Below are 21,647 nucleotides of genomic sequence, written 5' to 3'. Positions count from 1 at the left end.
TGTTTTGCTTAAAAAAGAACATGGCGAAAAACACAATGCTGATGTCTCTTCTGCAAGCCAATGGAATGATAAAGTGTTAAATCAACTTTTTCAGCAGTACGAGTCTAATGACATTTACAATGCAGATGAGACGGGGCTTTACTACAATCAACGCTTCACAATTACTATTTACAAACAATAATGCCACACTTTGTTGTCAATGAAACATGAATAAAAAGAGAAATTTTAAATGAAAAAAAGGCCCCCAAACACCCCCCACCCCCCCCCCCAAAAAAATTGTTTAAATAATAAAAATAACAAATCAAATGATAACCCTTCTAATCAGTCTAATATCTTGAATATGACGATCCCAAGCCCGTAGCAAACTCAGATGGGAAGGTTCTAAATGAATGGTACATGAAAGCTGGTGCTTAGATGCTACTTTTAGTTTCTCAGCTTATTCGCACACTCTGCTTACTTGACACACTAACCTGAACTCCCAAGGGTGTGTGATTAAGTGGAGTCGACTGTATTATTATTTTTATTATTTTTTTATCATTATTATTGTTATAATTTTTATCATCCATCAATTTATTAATTATATTATAAATTTCCATTTGGCTTTATTTTTTTTTTTCGTCACTGAAAGTTTTCTTCATTTTTATTTGAACAGTTTGAATGATTTGTATACTTATATATAGGTTGTATTTAAGAATAGATATCCATTAATTTCATCACTCATCACATTTCTATATGATATGAGTTTAAAACGTCTTAGTCACAAAAATGTGTCATAAGATTCATGAGGTAAGCTGAATGTCAGCTGAAACAACACCCCCCCCCCCCCCACCCCCCAGCCCCCAACCCCTCCAAGGCAGCGGGGTAGGTAATAATTAATACTGGAATGTATTTGGTGTCACTAGTGTCTACATATACTTTTAGAAAGTAGATGTGATAGAAGGGACGATGAGATGAGACGCTCACTTTCATCCATAATTCATGTGCAAATAGCGGGTGGTTGGATGGGAGCATCACCCTTGAATCATATACCTATGATGTTCGCATGGGTGTACGATCCGATAGTGATGTCGTTTCTTCTTCTCTTTACTAGCCTATCCTGCTTCTTTGGTTTGTGATTGTATTTTTGACAGGGGATATTTTTTTTCCTGTAAATCCTCTGCCTGTTTGTTCTTGGTTATTTATAATTTAGGTTATGATATCTTTAGTTTATGATTTTGATTGACATTTGTATTATTTTTGTTAGATTGCTTGTTTTTTTGTTTCAGCGGTCTCTCATATAACCTCAATTGTGTTGGAAGAGACCTAAAGCAACAAACAAACAAACATGTGCAAATATTTATTTTATGATGAATCAGAAAGATAAAATTCAATGTATAGATGGAATGGGATGTCAATGTGATGGGGGGGGGGGGGGGGGGGGGGGGGGAGAGCACATTTGTCTGTGTTGCACTCTGTCTTTGTCTTGGAATAAGATGGTTTTGCCCTGGGCCTGCAATGGTTTTTTGGTGAGAGGCAAACAGTCAGATGTATAGTTGTAATTTTGGGAGACGATAATTTGTTTTCCTTGTATATCATCTGTCTGTTATGTATTGTTATATATTTTATTTTGAACATATGATTTGTAAGTATGAGTGTATTCCTCTTAGTGGTATCTTGTGCTTATGTCTGGATGAGACGTTTAGGTGATCTCAAACTTAGGAAACTGATATTCTGCTTTCGGATTCTACATCTGTTCCCTATTTGAACCATTTTCCCATTGTCTTACTTTTTCTTGGGTGCATTAGAATTTTTGTGCCTATCCCATTTTCTTTTTTTTTTAATGCCACTGATATGACCTAAATGTGTCACAAGCGCTGTAAAACCCTTAAAAACAAACAATAATGTATTGTATAACTACAACAAATGCCAAGTCTGTTTATCAAATGATAAATTCTGTTTGACGTTAACAGGTTGGCCAGATGAATGGCAGCCCTTTTTTATACAGTTTGTAATCAAGAAATGTATGTGTGTATTATATGTATAGAATAAAGTACGTATAATAATTTATCTGAACAAAAGAATTATTATGTGAAATATGTTTTTCATGTTTGTGTGCATGTAAAGAATAAAACAGCGTGACCGTTTTAAGACCACATTGGACCTGAAAAAAAGGTTGTCATATGGAGCAACACAAAATAGCGGCTGGGGGGGGGGGGGGTAAAGTACTTGACTATGGTTGTCTTTTTCCAGCCGTCTACACTGGATGTTTCAGCTGAAGTAGACAACCTTGAAAAAAGTATCATCCCGCTTCTTGAACTTGAAACGACAGAGCCAGCCATTGCTTGCTTGAATGATAATAATAATAATAATAATAATTAAGTGTTCTTCTATAGCACTAAATGCCGAAGCCTCAAAGCGCTTTACAATATAACAGTATACTTATCAAACCATAAACACACTCATACTGAGCCAAACAGACACACACACTAACTATGCAAGTTTTACCAAATTAAATTGACATTCAACAAAATGGAATCAAAAAATAAAACGAATAATTTACTCATCAAGTAAGAAGAAAATTTAAATGCCTACGATAAAAATTTCTGGAAAAAATGAGTTTTCAGATTTTTCTTAATATTTTCTATGCTGCCCGTGAGCCTTACTGACAAAGGAAGCGAGTTCCAAATGATAGGTCATGCTTTATAGAAAGATCTATCGCCGAAATTAGTAAGCCGTGTTTTTGGCACTTTTAGTAGCTGGATCCCCGATGACCTAAGCTGGCGAATTGGGGAGTAGGAGACCACAAGTTCTTGAATGTAGCTCAGAGATCGGGAATTTAGTGCATTGAAAGAAAAAGAGGCAATTTTGTATTTGATTCTGGCTCGAACGGGCAGCCAGTGTAGTGTGCTGAATATAGTTTTACACTTGTTTTCTCGTGTCGACTAATGCCCAGACCATTCTGGCCGCCCTGTTCTGTACCTTTTGGAGTTTGTAAACTTTCTTGTCAGGAAGGCCCACCAACAGCGAATTACAATAGTCGAGACGTGAAAGAATGAGAGCACAGAAAACTGCTTTAAGCTGGTTGGATGGGAAAAACTGTTTCATTCTTTGCAATCTGTTTAATTCAAAAGTCATGGTCCTCACCATCTGGTTAATCTGGTGTTCCAGACTTAAAGAGTTGTCCAGTACAAAACCAAGATTTTTTGCTCTGTCTGTCAGGGAGACGTGGCTGTTTAAAATAGACATACTATGTTTAGCAGTCTTCCTGACATTAGAGGGAATAATAATAAAATTTCAGTTTTTTCTTCATTAAGTTTTAGTCTGTGACTCTGCATCCAATGCCCTATGGACGCACAACACTGTTCCACATGAAGCAAAGCCACATGCATGCTATACGGGACGACAGACTTATACAGCTGCGTATCATCGGCATACATGTGATAATTCACTCCATGGGGCTCAATGGCACGCCCAAGGGGCATAGTGTACAGAGCATAGAGCACTGGATCTAGGACCAAGCCTTGTGGGACACCGAAGTTCAATGATAAATCAATTGACTGCTTGCCATCAATCAAGACAGATTGTGTTCTATTACTTATATATGACTTAAACCATTGAAGGACGGTGTCACTGATTCCAAAATTCTCGAAAAGACTTATGTAATTTATTACAAAGATTTGTTTCAGTTTCAATGAGATCTTCTAAGTTCTGGATGAATGCACTATGCGTTGACGAATTTCTACCTGATGGTGGGGGGGGGGGGGGGGGGGTGATATATACAGATGAAGGTGGTGTTAAGTATTGTAACTTTCAGACATTCCATTGGTAGATATTTTATATTATCGCTCTTAACCCTTAAATGGTCTTTATAATGTAAAACACAAATTCCATCGCCGGGGCCGTTAATTCTGGGTTCAGAGATGATCTTATAATATAATAATTCAGTGGTGTTATTTCATGTAATTGTAATATAACTTCATCTCCATTTGGGTTGAGCCATGTCTCTACAAGAAATACAAGGTCGCTCTTCGAATCGGTAATTAAGGTGCTAATTATTACGAATTGATCTTGCATTAAAATACATAACACTCCACTTGAAAACTCACCGATCCTATCAGGCCTGTAAATCTTCCGACAATTGTTGGATTTCCAACAGTATGATTTTGCTCGATAAATTCTGTTAACTGCTGACATTAAAAAAAAAAAGAACGTAAAATTAAAAATATAATTCGTAATGTCAAAAGACAGAACGAACAAAAAAGAAAATAAAAGTTTTATTTCGTGCCTTGAAAAAAAAATCAGTTTTTATTCCGTTTCGAACGATGACTTTAAAAAGAATTAAAAAGAAACTTTTTATTTGTCACGTCAAACACAAAACAAACTAGTCTGCTAGGTATATTAATATTATCATTCCATCTTGTCGATTATCATCCACTGCACACTCCTCTGGCGTGGATAAATTCACTGCCTACGTTGCCGCAGACGAGAGAGAGAGAGGTGTCACGAGTCGTCGAACACACACATAGTCAGTAGCTGTGGGGATCCTGACCTCCCATAATGGGTAGGGAGGTACATGCTGTGTCCCCCATACCCGTTTTCCAATTGTTTCCTGTCATTATCTTGGAATGAGATTACTTAGTTTTGTCCTGATTCTTGCCGGAGTTCCTTGGCTGGCAGGGAAGCAGTCGAATGTATACAAGTTATAGTTTTGGGAGATGATATTTTTTTCCTTGTAAATCGTCTCTCTGTTATGCAATGTATTATGTTTAGTTTACATATTATATTATATGATTGGTAAACATTTGAGTGTATTCCTCTTAGTTGGGACCTGTGCTTGTGTCTGGATGAGACTTTTACTTTTAGGTGATCTCAAACTAAGTAAGTACTTTGACGGTGTGCTCTTGGAATCCACATCTGTTCCCTATTTGAACCAGTTCCCCTTTGTCTTACCCTTTCTTTTGTGCTTTAATTGTAATTCTAGAACTTTTTACTATCCCATTTTCTTCCTTTTTACTTGCGCTGATATGACCTTAATGTGTTGCAAGCGCCGTAAAACCCTTAAAAACAAATAGTCAGTATCAACTAACATACGCAGCGTATGTCGGACCGGGCCGTTTCTCTCTATTTTGCTACCGACACACACATAATTCTTCGAAAGGTGATTGATTGCTCTCAGCGGAAGTGTTCTTTACTCACGACCGTGATTATTAAAATGTTTCTCTTTTTCCTCCTCCTCCTCCTCCTTCTCCTCTTTCTTCTTCTTCTTCTTCTTCTTCTTCTTCTTCTTCTTCTTCTTCTTCTTCTTCTTCTTCTTCTTCTTCTTCTTCTGGGTGGGGTTGCTGACCTCCCATAGTGGGCAGGGAGGTACTTACTGTGTCTTCTATCCCTCTTTATCTGTTTTCCAACTTGCTTCCTCTCTTTGTCTTGGAATGAAATTACTTGGTTTTGTCCGGGCCCTTGCCGGATACCCTAGCTGGGAGGGAAACAGTCAAATGTATAGTTATTTTTGGGAGATGATATTTTTTTTCGTTGTAATTGTAAACCACCTCTCTGTTATGCACTGTATTATGTTTTGTTTATGTATTATACAGCTGTATATGGTTTGTGGGCATTTGAGTGTATTCCTCTTAGTGGGGAGCCTGAATTTGTGTCTGGATGAGACTTTTAGGTGATCTCAAACTAAGTACTTTGATAGTGTGCTCTTGAAATCTACATCTGTTTCCTATTTGAACCAATTCCCCTTTGTCTTACCTTTTCTTGGGTGCTTTAATTATAATTCTAAATCTTTTTACTATCCCATTTTCTTCCTTTTCACTGGCGCTGATATGACCTTAATTTGTTGCAAGCGCCGTAAAACCCTTAAAAACAAAACAAAAAACTTCTTCTTCTTCTTCTTCTTCTTCTTCTTCTTCTTCTTCTTCTTCTTCTTCTTCTTCTTCTTCCTCTTCTTCTTCTTCTTCTTCTTCTTCTTCTTCTCTTCTTCTTCTTCTCTTCTTCTTCTTCTTCTTCTTCTCTTTCTTCTTCTTCTTCTTCTTTCTTCTTTTCTTCTTCTTCTTCTTCCTTCTTCTTCTTCTTCTTCTTCTTCTTCTTCTTCTTCTTCTTCTTCTTCTTCTTCTTCTTCTTCTTCTTTCTTCTTCTTTTCTTCTATAAGAATTAATCCAAATAAACGAGTTACAAACAGGAGCGAAGATAAAGCAGCTTCTCGTGTCTCTCATTTTACACTACTAACTGGACCAAAATTTGTCTCTCTTAATTGGGTTTTTAAGACCCCCCCCCCCCCCCTCCTCCCCAAGTCATCACTTGTCATCATTGACCTGACCCCCCCCCCCCCCCAACAGATGATGACGTCATCTAATTTAATAAAAACTAAAAGTAACTTAATTTCACAATATTTATTATTCGTTTTTCAAACCATAAACATTGATTATCAACGTTTGATAAAACACATTCAGACATTTTATTAATTTCAGAAACTGTTGATAATTTATGTTTTACGATACAATGGGGACATAAAATTTAAATTTGCAAAGATAAAATCTAACAAACATTATTTAAATTAGGCTACTTGGTGCAGGTGCTATTAAAAAAATTCAGAAAGTGTAATTTAAAATAGTATAGGAGGCAAATTATTTTATAGCATATTAGTTTTTTAGTGGAATGAATTTCTGTTTCAATTTCCAAACATAAAATTAATTGATTCAAAAATGTTTCTGCCTTGGACCTCTGGCAATGTACTATAAATAGTATCATCAATTTCATCTTCATCATCATCATTTTCTCCCATTTGCTGTTCTTCTTGTATGCCGCTTTTCGTGAATGGTCTTTCATTGCTGTGATCGAGGAGTGATACAATGAACATTTAGGGCAAGTTCGCCTTTTGAGAAGTGATACCCCTTTCCCATCTTGTTTCTTGAGAGATGGGCAATACTCATCATAGCAATTTATCTTTAGCTGTTTTGAAAGGAACAAACTTTGAAATAGGCTTAATTTGCCTATGTTTTGATGACATCATCTTGGGTCTGACCCCCCCCCCCCCTCCCCCATGTCAACACATATCAACATTTGGTAGACCCCCCCACTCCCCCCCTAGCTGATGACGTAATATGTGAACGCTCCCTTACAACTAACTCAGACCTGGGACCAGAAATGTGTGTACTCTCTCAAATAATTGGGATTTTTTTAGGGTACCATAAAATAAGGATCTACTGTTATAAATGAGTTGGGGTAAGTGACATGTCTAGTCAATAAGCTTCAACAGTCGTAACGTCACTTCTCTCGTAATGACGCATGGTAACTTAGTAACTGGCTCTAAACTATCGGAACAATGGCGGACGCCTTTATGAAATATTTCTCCGACGAGCATAAAAGTGTATCCAGAGGAGAAAGACATTATCAATATGATCTTGTTTTGACTTTTATACATTCTGATCACAAGACATATGAAAAGTTCTAGCCAGCATGAAGAATAAAAAGTACTGATTTTCTTTGTTTAGAACCACGATGGCTGCCGTTGCTGGGCGACGTGACATCAGACTATTGAATCCAATTGACGTGTCAGTGTCATATCTGTGTTGTGTTCCATTTTGTCCTGTTGGTCTATATTTGCTTGTTCAAAAAGTTCAGACAATTTTTACACCAACCATTTACATGCCTGACTATTGTCCGGCTGATCTCTAATGATAGGCCACAGCATTGGCCTGTTGATCATTCAAATCTGCTTGAGCTATGTCAGCACAGTTGCATCAAAATCAGCATTCATCGGCAGTCGTTACTTTTCCCCAGTTGTTCAAACCCATGCTGGTTCTATTTTCTCTCGGTTTAGATGATTGCAGCCAAGTTATGGGTAATCTCCAAGACCTATTTTGTAGTGAGGCAAAGCATGAATCATTCTTTCTAGTTCTAAAATCTTTTATTGACAATCCCATCCCTTGTTTTTATTCCTCACACTTATGATGAACAACAAAGTGCCACATGTGCCATTAAGCCACTCTAAGAAAAGAGTGAGAGAAAAACACCAAGCAATACAGGCCTTTTATTAGGGCTATTCATGGTGCGGTTGCATCAGTGATTAGATTTAACACAAAATATTTTCTCTCTCTCTCTCTCTCTCTCTCTCTCTCTCTCTCTCTCTCTCTCTCTCTCTCTCTCTCTCTCTCTCTGGGTGGGGATCCTGACCTCCCATAGCGGGCAGGGAGGTACATACTGTGTCTTCTACCCCCTTATATCTGTTATCCAACATGCTTTCTGTCTTTGTCTCGGAATGAGATTACTTGGTTTTGTCCTGGCACTGGCCGGAATCCTAGCTGGGAGGGAAACAGTCAAATGCATAGTTATTGTTTTGGGAGATGATATTTTTTTCCTTGTAAATCATCTTTCTATTATGTATTATTATTTTTATTTTGAATGTATTATGTAAGCATTTGAGTGTGTTCCTCTTTGTTGGATTTTGTGCTTGTGTCTGGATGAGACTTGTAGGTGATTTCAAACTAAGTACATGGTGGTATGCTCTTGGAATCTACATCTATCCCTATTTGTTCTCAATTCCCCTTTGTCTTACTTTTTCTTGGGTGCTTTAATTGTAATTCTAGAACTTTTTACTATCCCATTTTCTTCCTTTTTACTGGCGCTGATATAACCTAAATGTGTTGCAAGCGCCGTAAAACCCTTAAAAACAAAAACAAACAAACAACATCTCTCTCTCTCTCTCTCTCTCTCTCTCTCTCTCTTTCTCTCTCTCTCTCTCACACACACACACACACACACACGCACCGCACAACAAACATAAATTCTAAATTTATATTTGGAATCAAGTGACCTTGAAAGATTATACTTCTGAAAATAAGAGTTTTTGTATATTTCCTTTGTGCAGATAGAATTACGTGTGCGTGAGTGTATGTACACGGTCTTATAACTATAATATTCAGCAAGAAAAAAACAAAAACAATATCTTTGCAAGGTTTTTGCCTGGGTGGGGTTCCCTACCTCCACAGTGGGCAGGGAGGTACATACCGTATCTTCTATCCCCTTATATCTGTTTTCCAACATGCTTTCTGTCTTTGTCTTGGTATGAGATTGCTTGGTTTTGTCCCGACCCTGGCCGAAGTCCTTGGCTGGGAGGGAAACATTCAAATGCATATTTATTGTTTTGGGAGATGATATTTTTTTCCTTGTAAATCATCTCTCTGTTATGTATTATTATATTTGTTATTTTTAATGTATAATGAAATGTAAGCATTTGAGTGTATTCCTCTTTGTTGGACCTAGTGCGTGTGTCCGGATGAGACTGTAGGTGATCTCAAACTAAGTACATTGGTGGTATGCTCTTGGAATCTACATCTGATCCCTATTTGTTCCCAGTTCCCCTTTGTCTTACTTTCTCTTGGGTGCTTTAATTGTAATTCTATAACTTTTGACTATCCAATTTTCTTCCTTTTTACGGGCGCTGATATAACCTAAATGTGTTGCAAGTGCCGTAAAACCCTTAAAAACAAACAAACAAACAAACAAGGTTTTTGCCTGCATTTTATTTGTATCCTTTATCCAATGGCAAGATTTTTAAAGAAGTCTAGATTATCTTTACAATTCACTTCGTAAACGTCTTTACATTTCTCTTCACGACTGTGGTAGCGTAGGCCTGTGCGATGAAACATAGATTTTGGTTATAATGATGTACAATGATGATAATGGAATAAAATGCGATTTGAATAAATAAATATTTGTGATGATCTCAAAATATGATACAATAAAATGACATGAATGATTGATATGTAATTGATGTCAAATTAAAACTGGCGAGAAAACTTAACCGCCCATAGCGTCATAACAAAAATTTACACTTAAAATTGGATTGTAAAGGCGTCGATTGCTACGTGCATTCTATAGTATACTGTAAATTCTTATTGGGAGGAAACATGACGTATTACAACAGAATAACATAATGACAATATACAAGAACACATTTTGATCTAAAAATATCCATTTTACTCAATTCGAGTCCTACAAACTGTATTTTAGTCATGCCTCTCATCCGTTGTCAGAAGCCATTTGGTTTGCATGAATGCTGCTGGTATTCCATCAAGAAATAATGTCAATAATATTATAATAATTAAAATGTTACGATCACTGAGCTTTCTCTAATCCCCCAGGTTTCGGCGTAAAAAGAAATACTTTTTTTATGATGATAGAATTAGACGAGATGAAGACTCAGAGAGGCAGGATTGAAATACCGACGATCATGCACCTAATTTTGGTCAAGGAACACCACATGAATGCAAGGTTTTAATGACCTGTTGTTCACGAACGTTGGTTCCTAATGGGACAATGACAAAAGCAGGTGTAAGATTTCATTAGTTGATAGAGGCAAAAGAATATGGTGCGAGGACGGTGTTCGTTACACTGCTAGATGAGTGAAAGCAGCTTTGAGCCTTGGCGTCGGGACCGTTATTGTGTGGGCCGGTATAAGTATAAGAGCTATCCATCTTACATTGCTTGTCGTCATTGAGGGCTCTACAACAGCACAGGTGTACCATGACTCAATTCTGTTATCAAACATGGTATTGTAAGTGTCCGATTGTTTTACTCAATTACCAATAAAATTGCTAGTTCTTATTGTAAAGTGTATTTTCGTCCATTGTCATTTTGAAATGAATCAAATATGAACTAAGGAAATAAAATCCACGAGGAGAAAAAACAATGCAAAGACAGTGAGATCATTTACGCGTTCTTCAACGTTTGAATTGTACATTCATGCTTACTTTTGCACTCTGCGAAATTATGGCTTTTTTTTAAACCAGAAACCGTGCTGGAGTGTATGTCCAACTCAAAATATTATCTTCACACAAAGTTTTGAAGGTTTCGATTTTAGGCCTGTTGATGGTGGTGGTGGTGGTGGTGGTGGAAGAATTATGTAATTACGTTGGATGTGTTAATGACGATGATGACGAGCGAGACCATCATATTCAAAGACAAGAAAGGGAAGAAATACCGGGATATTAGTGTGGTTTTGTGGTGTGTGTGCTTGTGTGTGTGTGTGTGTGTGTGTGTGTTCTACGGCTTGTGGTAATACAGTGAGATTCATGGGACACATTGGTCGGCAGTGCCAGATCTTGTAATTGATTTTTATGATCAAGACATTAATTTAACAACTTGGTGATTTTGTATCGCCATGGAGTCGGTATTTAACTGTCGCACTCTGGAAAAATCATGTATTTAAAAATTTGGACAGAAAACTTGTCTTTCAAATATCGATCGATTTAAATGACCTTTATCTCGACAAAGACTATCAAACCTGGGACTTCACGAAGTCAAGAGAACGGCAGTTAATTAACTGGTTTAAAAATGATAATACCACTTGCCCGCATTCGGAATGAAACTCGCAATATAAAATGATAAGGTTTTTAAAAAATTAAAAACAAAGAAAACAACAACAAAATAAAAACCCAAAGCGAATAAGAAAACAATGTATAGTTTGTTTCAAATAAATCAAACGACTAATGAGCCTCTTCGTGACTGGTAAACTTGAGAACAAGAGAACTTGTCACGTTCAATTGTATAATTTTCAGTTCAATATTTCCTTCCTCTTCCATTACGTACACACAATTACGATGAATATATGTGACTTCGATAATTCCTTGCTGCTTGGAAGTTTGTTCTACATTTTTAACTGGCAGACGTCACAGTCAAATGCTGTATACTGATGGACAACGTAATATTATCTAAAATTAATAATTTTGGAAGAGGTTAAATAAAACTATTAAAGGAAAATGTAATTTATGACCAAAAGAGCTTTTAAACCCCGAACTTACCGGCTGGGCATTTCATAGAGAGAGTTTTGCTTTTACTGCACTCAATGAATTTGTTACACTCGATTGGGTGAGGATAGAGGCCTTCTGACAGATTGAACTTTCCACACAATGTCCCTTCCTCTGGGAATGAGAATAAGGTTATATTGACTATATGATGGGGCTTTTAAACAAATACTATTTTGTTTTTGTTAATGGTTTTGTTTTATTTTTATTTTTTGTTTCAAAAAAAAAAAAAAAAAGGGGGGGGGGGGTGGCGAGGTTTGTGGTTTTATTGTGGGTTCGAGTCCAAACGATAAGCTCAATGGTTTGGATTCGAACTAGCATTCGCGCTATGTCTCTCATTACAGACTGCACCACTCAACCTACTCCACAAACGACTCATGTTTAATCTAGGGTTGTTTAAGAATAGCCTTAGGGTCTTTTATAACTAATTGTATTAATACACGTGAGTCAAGACAATAGTAACGCCCAAAACAATAATAACAATTCTATACTTAAAGTTTAATCAGATTGTTACAGGAAAAGAGAATGAAAAGGTAGAATGAAAATTATGGATGATATATAATTGGCAATTTAATTGTCATTCCTGTATTAATTTAATCTCAGGAAGAATAGCTCTAATTGAGTGGATCTAATTCATTATTTATTTATTTATTTTTAATCATCTGTGTCCATGGGAAATACATTTGAAAATGGTATAAGCCCGGTTGGCTTATCTTTAATCCAGCCGGCTTGCTTGATTTGTACCCTTCTCAGGATGAGCTGTAACAGCAAGTTCAAGGGTTGGCTCCTGGTTCCAGGGTTGTTCTTGACTTCACAACAGCGTTTTGTGGCTACGGGCTGACAGGGAGGTTCTGGTGTCGGCGAGGACTGACATCAGGGATTGGGTGCTAGGCAAGGATGCTATGCGAGAACTGGGTGCTAGGCAAGGACCTTCGATTAAGAGTTAAAACAAAAAGGTCTTAGAGCCAAATCTAGTTTGTCTTTCGCCACCGGGTCGTCCTTGAGCGACACATCATAATAGCTTTTATTTGCCGACCAAAGGCAAGGACAATCAGTAACTCCATGACAATGGTTACAGTTATTGCATTTGTATCAACCATCAACCGACAGTTGAGCTATCTTATATGTAGTGCCGCGCTGAGGACCGGTCCCAAGAACAGGTCCCACTGTTCCTTAGCTGGGACCGGTCCCAAGCTGACGAACCGTGGACCGAACCGTTGACCGAACGTTATTATCCTCACTTCTTATCTTTCTATTTGAACGGTCCCAGCAATTCTAGTTTCTTTACTGCCTTTTCTCGGTCCTTTTGCCTAGGTCGTTCGCCTAACCACCCATCCCACTTAATTAATCGCACCAACCCCCTCTTCCACATACTTCCTCTTGTGTGTGTGTGTGGTGGGGTAAGAGGGGCCGCGCGACGCCTTGGACGATTCCATTACTCGGGGTAAATTTCCTAATTTACTACACACGCAATGACAATGATCTATTTTGACGACATCACCCCTCTTCTCTAATGGGTTATTCTTTGAAATGAATGTGACTACTATAAGATGTCTATTTGTGTGTATGTGTGTGTTCGTGTGTGTGTTTCGAACCTAGCTGGTCCGATTTTTTTCTTTTGGCTTTTGGCTATCTGTTGCCACCACTCCTTTCTATCGCATTGTTGTCATTTGATGATACAATATTTTTATTTCGTTTGCTGTTTTAACTATTCAAATGATACAAGTTTCACATACTATAGCTTTCTTCAAAAATAACAATTTTAACGTCTGTATTTTTAAAAACCACCATTAGATTATTTGGGGGGCCCGATAGCTCAGTTGATAGAGCACTCTCTTTACACGCAAGGGGCCAGAGATTGATCCCGGGTGCAGTCGAGCTTTTTTTTCTTCTGATCTCTGTCTATTCAGCAGTGAATGGGTAGCTGGGTTTGTTAGATCTGGCGAAAAGTACTTTGGGATAGACAGCGTCCTATCCAAAGATAGAATTTTTTTTTATTAAAAAAGAAACAAAAACGTGAGCTTTTATAAAGCGCAATATCCACTAAATGTGCTCAAAGCGCTTTACAACGGGTCCCTGACTAATAGCAACACGTAACATGTAGAATGAGACATGACGCCTGTTAGGCGATGTTACAATTTTTTCCGACAGAGACAACAATGTTGACGACCATGTACTCATTTTACACCTGAGTACGGTGATAGGATGTGAGTAAAGAGTCTTTCAAGGACTAAACTAGGCGCCGAGCGAGGCTCGAACCCAGGACCTTCCGATCCAAAAGCGAGTGCCATACCATAAGACCACATAGCCGTACGAAAAGAGAAAAAAGGAATGGAGACAACAACACCCCCCCCCCCCCAAAAAAAAAAATTTAAAAAATCAAAACAAACTCTTCCTACTTCCCATACTTTTGGTCCAGCATGTCACAGACACAAAATATTAACAATCCATTTTCCTTTCACTCCCTAACATTGACCCGACCCGCTCCATCAATCTTCGCACACACACACACACACACACACACACACACACACACAAACACATGCTTAATGGATAGTGTTATAGCACTATTTTCATGTTTTGAGGCAACACGCCTTCTCCGCTCTCACTTACACTTAGCGGTTCGACAGCCATCTACTGCAGGGCCGGTTCCTATTGTTTAACGGTCACAATGACGCCTTGTGATTGGCCAATGTCGAAAAAGAACCGGTTTGAACTGGTCCTTGCGGTTCACATTTCCGAGGGACCGTAGAACGGGCGGTCCTAAACATGCTTGGGACCGCTCCGCACTACTTATATGATAAGAATTTAACAGGGTTATGTCCCCTATATCTTATAATTTATAAATTATAGTTGTGATTATGTGTGGCCGGGATTACCGGTAGATTACAGACATCATGCAATATACATATTGAATATAAATGAAAATAATAGCATCATAAACAAACGTTAACTATAGTATAATATACTTATAGATATAGTTTTGTACGTATTTCAACTTACGAACATCCATAGAATAAATCACAAATAAAATATACACGAATTATAATAGTAATTGTAGGTTTAGCATTAATTCACAGTAATATCTCGTTCCACTTTGAATAAGTTAACCAATAATAAGATACCTTCAACCGAGAGAAAGTTAAACTTTTACAGGTTTGAAATGGGAGGAATGGTTCTTCTTTCTTGGGATTCTTAGTGTGTGTGTGTGTGTGTGTGTGTGTGTGTGTGTGTGTGTGTGTGTGTTTGTGTGTGTGTGTGTGTGTGACTCAGTTCTGAGATTAACTTGGTTTTGTAAAATAAGGCCACGCCAACCGATTATGGGGATAGCCAATCAGAAAGAACGGTCCTATTTAGATGACCAATGAGGTTCGTGTACCTGAGGTGGAGGATAGCGGAACGCTAGAATATTAATTGCGATTTTAGCTACTCTTGACAGAGACTCGAACCTCAGGGCATAAGCGCACCTGTTTGGACAGGACAACTAGCAGGGATATGTAGACAATACAAGTACAATTGAACAGGTGAATAAGCCTTAAGCGGGAAGCGAGTGGTAAGAGCTAGCGTTCAGTTATACAATGGGAGAAGTTCCGTTATATCTAATCAAATCCCTTAGCAAAATTCTGAGCCGTTTTATGTAAACATTGGACTTTATTGGAAAAAGGAATGTCCATGTTTTGAGTGTTCTAACTCGAGATGTTAATTTCCCTTTGCAAATATTGTTGTCCATTAAAATTTGAAGTGGTTTTGAAATAGACGCATGGCGAAAGAAAAACGGTCGTCACATGGGGGTTAGTGTCTTTTTTCAGAAATATTAAGAAATTTGCAAACGATGGCCTCTCTCTAAATTTCCATAACTTCAAATGAAATCTTGAACGCTCAATTTACACTGATATAATATTTTGGATATCATTATGGTGCATCTTACTTACTATTTCCTTTTCCTCTTGTGCCGTGGAAGATGCTCAGACATAGTATCAGCCACCAAATTTTTATATGTCTATCCCTAATTTGCCTGCACGAAATTCCCATGATGCAGGATATTTGGGGCAGTGTGCTGGGATTCATTCTCATCATAGGCCCAAACCACTCGTTTTGTTAGTGTCCGTTACACAACAGCATTGGGACCTTTCCAATTCTTTCTATCTCTATCCTTACTCTTCTGTCTAAATTTGCAACTCTGGTAACTTACACAAAACATACCTGACCTCTTTTGTAAAATATAAAAGGAAATATAAATTGAACGATTAAGAACAAAGAACAGTTTGTTCATGCATAAATAGGTATTACAAACACGCATAAAAAGAACATGCACATACACCCACATACAATTGGCGAGCTCATGGACAAATTGATGACATGATGATGATGATTATGATTATGATGATGATGATGATGATGATGATGATGATGATGATGATGATGATATGATGATGATGATGATGATGATTGATGATGTGATGTGATGATGATGTGATGATGTGGCTTCTGATTTGTCTTTCCTCCCGTTTTCTTGCATGGTGGAGCCTCAGAGGCTGTCTCGCAGGTCTTGACTCTTGAGTCATACACAAGTCCTAAGGGACAGTCCATGATGTATGTCTTTGATAAAGAACACTCGATAAATTTGTGGCAGCTTAAGGGATGAGCATGGATCCCGCTCTCAAGATTTTTGTCTTGGCAATAATGACTGAGGTCTATGGAAAGGAAAGATAGAAAATAAACAAATTAAAATTTAAAGATATATCAAGCAACAAATATGCAGATCTTGGAAATAAATAAAATATGTAGATTCTTCTTGTAATCTTTACAGACAGGGAAGAATTTCTTTTAAATTTTAATGTCTACTATAATTTATTTTGTAATGACTGTAGAATTAATTACAGTTTTCATCTAGAGAGCATTGCAGTGATTCGGGCTTCATTCAAGCTTTATTTCAGCCCATGTGGTAACGCTATTTGTGAACACGGTAAGATATGATGTTAAGTATAAAATCGAACCACGCTTGTTACGCGTCTGGTTCTGGCCCAGTTCCACTAGATTTGATATGCTGTCAAATGAGGTAACCTTCCCTTTGTATTTGTAAATTTAGAGCATTTTGAGTACCTTTTCTCAGCCTGTTGCTATCGCCATCCTTGTATCTAAAAAAAGACTTAAGGTCCTACCATAGGGGATATCTGCTACATTATCATGTGACACCAAAAAAAAAAAATGACTAGAGATAGAATTATACAACCAACAGTCATCATCATGTTGCGATTTCAAATTTGCGAGACCACTAGATGCCTGCCCATCCACGAACAAAAGTTTACATCTGGAGTAAGTTACGTCAATTTCCGCTTTACATGCTCTGTAATATTTGTATCCACGCTAGCAGACGGTTGTCCATCACACATAGGTGTTCGTGAGCACAGGTTTTACCATTTTTTTCGACCCCTTTGGTCTTTCAGCGGTGTTTGGACGAATGGATCTGTTAGTTCTGGCGTAAAGTTAAATCCAATCTAATCAAGTGACTGTTACTGTCTGTCCGTTTAACGCGATAGAAATCTGGATATATACTCAGGCTCCTCATCTGTTTCGGGCAACTCCTTCGAGATGCACCCGATTTTTCATCTGGCGGGATCAACTTGGGGTGCTAGTCAAGAGCTACCCAATCACTATACTATTCCACCCCGGAGTATTGCGCTCCAGGGTGAGGTAGAAGCAATAACGTTGAGAAGGGAGATGTAAAACTTCGCTAGCCCATGCACATAGTGTCGGAAACGCTGGCAACAACGCTTGGAGAATGGGGCCCGATAATGGCAGCAATCCGACAGGAGATGATTACAAACAACTGGCTTAATAAGATCAAATAGAGAGGGAATGGGGGGTACCCCTCTCAAGCGCATAAGGGACGGTGCCCCTGTTTCGAGCCGAAATAAGTCCCGGCAGCCCCTTTACGTAGCTTCCCTGACTTCGAACAGAGCTGCATATACGAGATGGAAGTCGGTTTGGACAAATTCAATCCCTCGAGGGGGCGGGGACATCAACTCCTCGACGCTGTGGGAAAAGTTGCCAGGATTTTTACCACAAAGGTAATACATTTAGTTTTTTTTTTTTAAGGGTTTTACCGTGCTTGCAACAGATTAGGGTCATATCAGCACCAGTAAAAAGGAAGAAAATGGGATAGTAATAAGTTCTAGAATTACAACTAAAGCACCCAAGAAAAGGTAAGACAAAGGGGAATTTGTTCAAATAGGAAACAGATGTAGATTCCAAGAACACACTATCAAAGTACTTAGTTTGAGATCATCTACGATTATCACCCAGACACAAGCACAGGTCCCGTCTAAGAGGGATGCACTCAAATGTTTACAAATCATACAAAACAATACAGTGCATAACAGAGAGATGATTTACAAGGAAAGAAAATATCATCTCCCAAAATTCTAACTATACATTTGACTGTCTCCCTCCCAGCCAGGGTATCCGGCCAGGGCCTGGACAAAACCAAGTAATCTCATTCCAAGACAAAGACAGAAAGCATGTTGGAAAACAGATATAAGGGGATAGAAGACACAGTATGTACCTCCCTGTCCACTATGGGAGGTCAGAAACCCCACCCAGGTAATACATTTAGAGAAAACCCATTAGTAAAATGAATTTAAAAAGGAATTTATGAGGAATGGCAAACCCTGCTAAATTATTCTGAAACTCGGAGGTGGACCAAGTTCTTGATTGTTTGGAAAACCAAATATGAGCACTTGATAATGAAGGAAATCAGATATAAATTGGTATTGCTATATACTATTCTGACAGGTCAACGACTTTGCATCATTTGGTTAACGATAACTAACGTGTCATTTATTGAGGATACATGGGACTTCTTTATCACGGCAATTGTAAACAAAATCAAAACGAGGTATTTCGCTTATAGAATAGATAGCTTTCACTAAAATGAAAAAAAAAGAAAGCTTTGTATTGTAAATGTTAAAATGTACATAGAAAAGACAAAAATCTTGTGGAAGGCAGAAACGAGCTATGTATATTTTTTTTGTAAGTCATTCAAAGCAGTTCAAAAAGGCTGGCAGAGGCAGGTATCGACAAATATTCAGCACATATCGCTGATTTAGTGGCGTATCATTGATCGAGGAAGAGCAATGGGCCCAGTACTGATCCCTGAGGAACTTCCTATTCAACACCAATAAAGGTTGTTTTCTCCATTCAATACAACGACTGTTTTCTGCCCATTAGAGAAAAAAAAAAAACAATTCATCTATTAATATTAATGTTCCCTGTGGAGTTTTGTGGTAAGACCAGAAACCGCGTCACCAGGATAGGCTCGCTGGTTCATAATAAGATTATGACCTGAAATGTACATTAATATCGGCTTGCTTTTACATAATCAATGATCGTATTTTAATATGATTTAAGAATGACTTACCTGTAATTGACGTCCTTGTAGGCGGGTGTGTCACATAAGTTAAACAATTTAACTTAACGGCATCGTCACAAACATGTGCCTCAGGATTGAATGCTAGATCCGCAGGGCAATTCATCTCGTAAGCAATTCCATTGGAACACTCCACAAATTTGTGACACTCAGTTGGGTGGGGGTGGACGCCCGCTTTCCAGTGCTTGTCAACACAGAGATGATCTGTTAGCAATAATATAACGTACCAACATACAAATGAACGTTTAGAGTCTGATTGATATGATTTAATGAGAACTAATAATTAAAATTGCTGTCTAAAAACAATAAAATTGAGCTGAGTGACGTCAATGTTGTTCCATCTATAACTACTTCGATATAATGAAGATCATATTATATCCAGTTATCAGACATTTATGAAGAGATCATCACAGACAAACTTCTTCAAAACCTTAATTTGTAGACGCAGAGCTGATTAATGGGTTGTTGAGGCTTTACTCAACATTCAATTTTCCCTCTTCATTTTCTTTTCTCCTAATCCGAAAAAAAGAAGAGTAAGAGTAAGTGAATGTGCCAAAGTTTTTGAGTTTGACTGTTTCTTCTATCCAGACCAACGCTTCTTGCTTAGAATTACTGTTATTGACAATATAAAAGGTGGCAATCATTTTATTCTTGTCCGTTTAAAGTTCCAGAAAGAGAGGATAAAATCCACATCCAGCGAGTGGCCTCATAGCCATGTTTTAAGTGACATGCTTTTTCTTTCCTTTTTGTTTTGTTTTTAATTTTATTTATTTATTTTTGTTTTGTTTTGCTTTTAGGTCAAATAAATAAAAATGTAAAAATGAGCATTTATAAAGTGCATTTCAACAATACTTCATGATTTTCTCCATATAGAATAGCATTTATAGCCACAATATTTTATGAACTCCGCTAGTTGCCTCTTAAAGCTAGAATTGATTCTAAAATTGCAATGCTATGTTTTAACTCTAAAAATGGTTGCTCACCTTCTAATCTGAAGGATTTTATTAATGATTATATCCCATTTCGTAATTCAGATCGTGTGATCAGCATCTTTTTCTCACCTCAAAAAGTGGGAGCACACAATTGAAAGACAAAGTTTCAAAGTTTATTCAATCTTTGGCTTTCGCCAGTAATTCATACAAATTGATGACAACAGACATGAAAGTGAGGGAAAAAAAAAGAAAAAAGAAAAGAATGGTAAATGGAACCAAAAAATAAAATGACACCATTAATAACCACGCAAAAATAATAAAATGGTTATACCACCAATACAACAACAACAACAACAATAATAATAATAATAATAATAATAATAATAATAATAATAATAATAATAATAATAATAATAATAATAATAATAATAATAATAAATAATAATATAATAATAATAAAATAATAATAATAATAATATATATAATAATAATAATATATATAAGTAATATAATAATAGTAATAATAATAATAATATATAACGCAATCACGCTTATAACCCATTCGTTGACAAAAAAAGAAGATGGGAATTATATCAATTGTGCTTTTGTTTCGGATAATAAAGTTATTGAAATTTAGTAACACTTGGTGCAAAATGCTGTGGTCTGGGTGATCTTTATCCTCGTTTATTCGGGAAAATTCCAACACAAATAGCCCATCCCGCCCTTTCTTCTTTATTTAACCAATTTCTATCGCTAATTTGAGTTCTAGAAGATTTGAATTTTGCGAACGTTGCCTTGCATTTATCAAGGGAATAGAAGCGAACCTAGAAGTCACAGACAAATTAGTAACAACAAGATATGAAGTGAGTAGAAAAGTGCCAGAAGACAATAGAGAATTTAAAAAATTTTCGCGGCGGTGGTGGGGTTTGAACCTGCGACCTTATTGGTACGACAACTCCGCCTGGCAGGTGAGAGCGTGGCTCTACCGTGTGGGCTATCCACGAACACAAAAAATATTCGTATCAAACCCAAGTCATTTCTAGATCCCTCTCTCACCCACTTCTTGAGACCGCCTATTCGTTCGCTCACCACCATCGGGAAGTAATTTTTGACCAGCAGTTAAGCTTAATAGCCAATATTCTCAACACAAACATATAACATACAGAGTATGCTCCGGTGTATGGGGTGAATTTTTAATTCAGAAAAGTGAGTGGAGCAGGCACTATTGTTGGTAACAACAAGATATGAAGTGAGTAGAAAAGTGCCAGAAGACAATAGAGAATAAAAAAATTTTACAAATTAGTTTAACGTATTGTTATGTAGAATTACAGAACTAATTCTCAAAGACAAAATAATTAATCTTTTAGAATATCACACACTTTTAAGTAATTATCCGTACTGATATAGAGCGAAACGCCCATGTGTACTTCAATTATTCCATATCAAGGATTGTTTTCTTTGTTTTTAGAATGTTATGGCGTTTGCGACACATGTCGGTCA

The 21,647-nt window shown here is 37.3% G+C and overlaps 1 protein-coding gene across 1 annotated transcript in view; it reads right to left on the bottom strand.

Annotated features, from left to right (window-relative positions):
- Positions 1-9,484: 9,484 nt before the first annotated feature.
- Positions 9,485-21,647, bottom strand: part of LOC144976540 (uncharacterized) — a 31,198-nt gene continuing 19,035 nt past the window's right edge. The window contains exons 4-9 of the mRNA XM_078920835.1: positions 19,207-19,419; positions 16,273-16,480; positions 15,166-15,253; positions 12,468-12,653; positions 11,784-11,943; positions 9,485-9,613 (exon numbers count right to left, since the gene is read on the bottom strand). Of these exons, the coding sequence (XP_078776961.1) occupies positions 9,516-9,613; positions 11,784-11,943; positions 12,468-12,653; positions 15,166-15,253; positions 16,273-16,480; positions 19,207-19,419 (953 nt within the window). The 3' untranslated portion in view covers positions 9,485-9,515. The remainder of the gene's footprint in view (positions 9,614-11,783; positions 11,944-12,467; positions 12,654-15,165; positions 15,254-16,272; positions 16,481-19,206; positions 19,420-21,647) is intronic.

This window comes from Berghia stephanieae, chromosome 7 (genome assembly GCF_034508935.2).
Source record: "Berghia stephanieae isolate SIO BIC M18660-M18661 chromosome 7, UCSD_Bste_1.3, whole genome shotgun sequence".
In the NCBI taxonomy this organism is placed as follows: Eukaryota; Metazoa; Mollusca; class Gastropoda; order Nudibranchia; family Aeolidiidae; genus Berghia; species Berghia stephanieae.
Note: the sequence above shows the minus strand (reverse complement) of the source record. Positions and strands in the feature narration are given on the sequence as shown.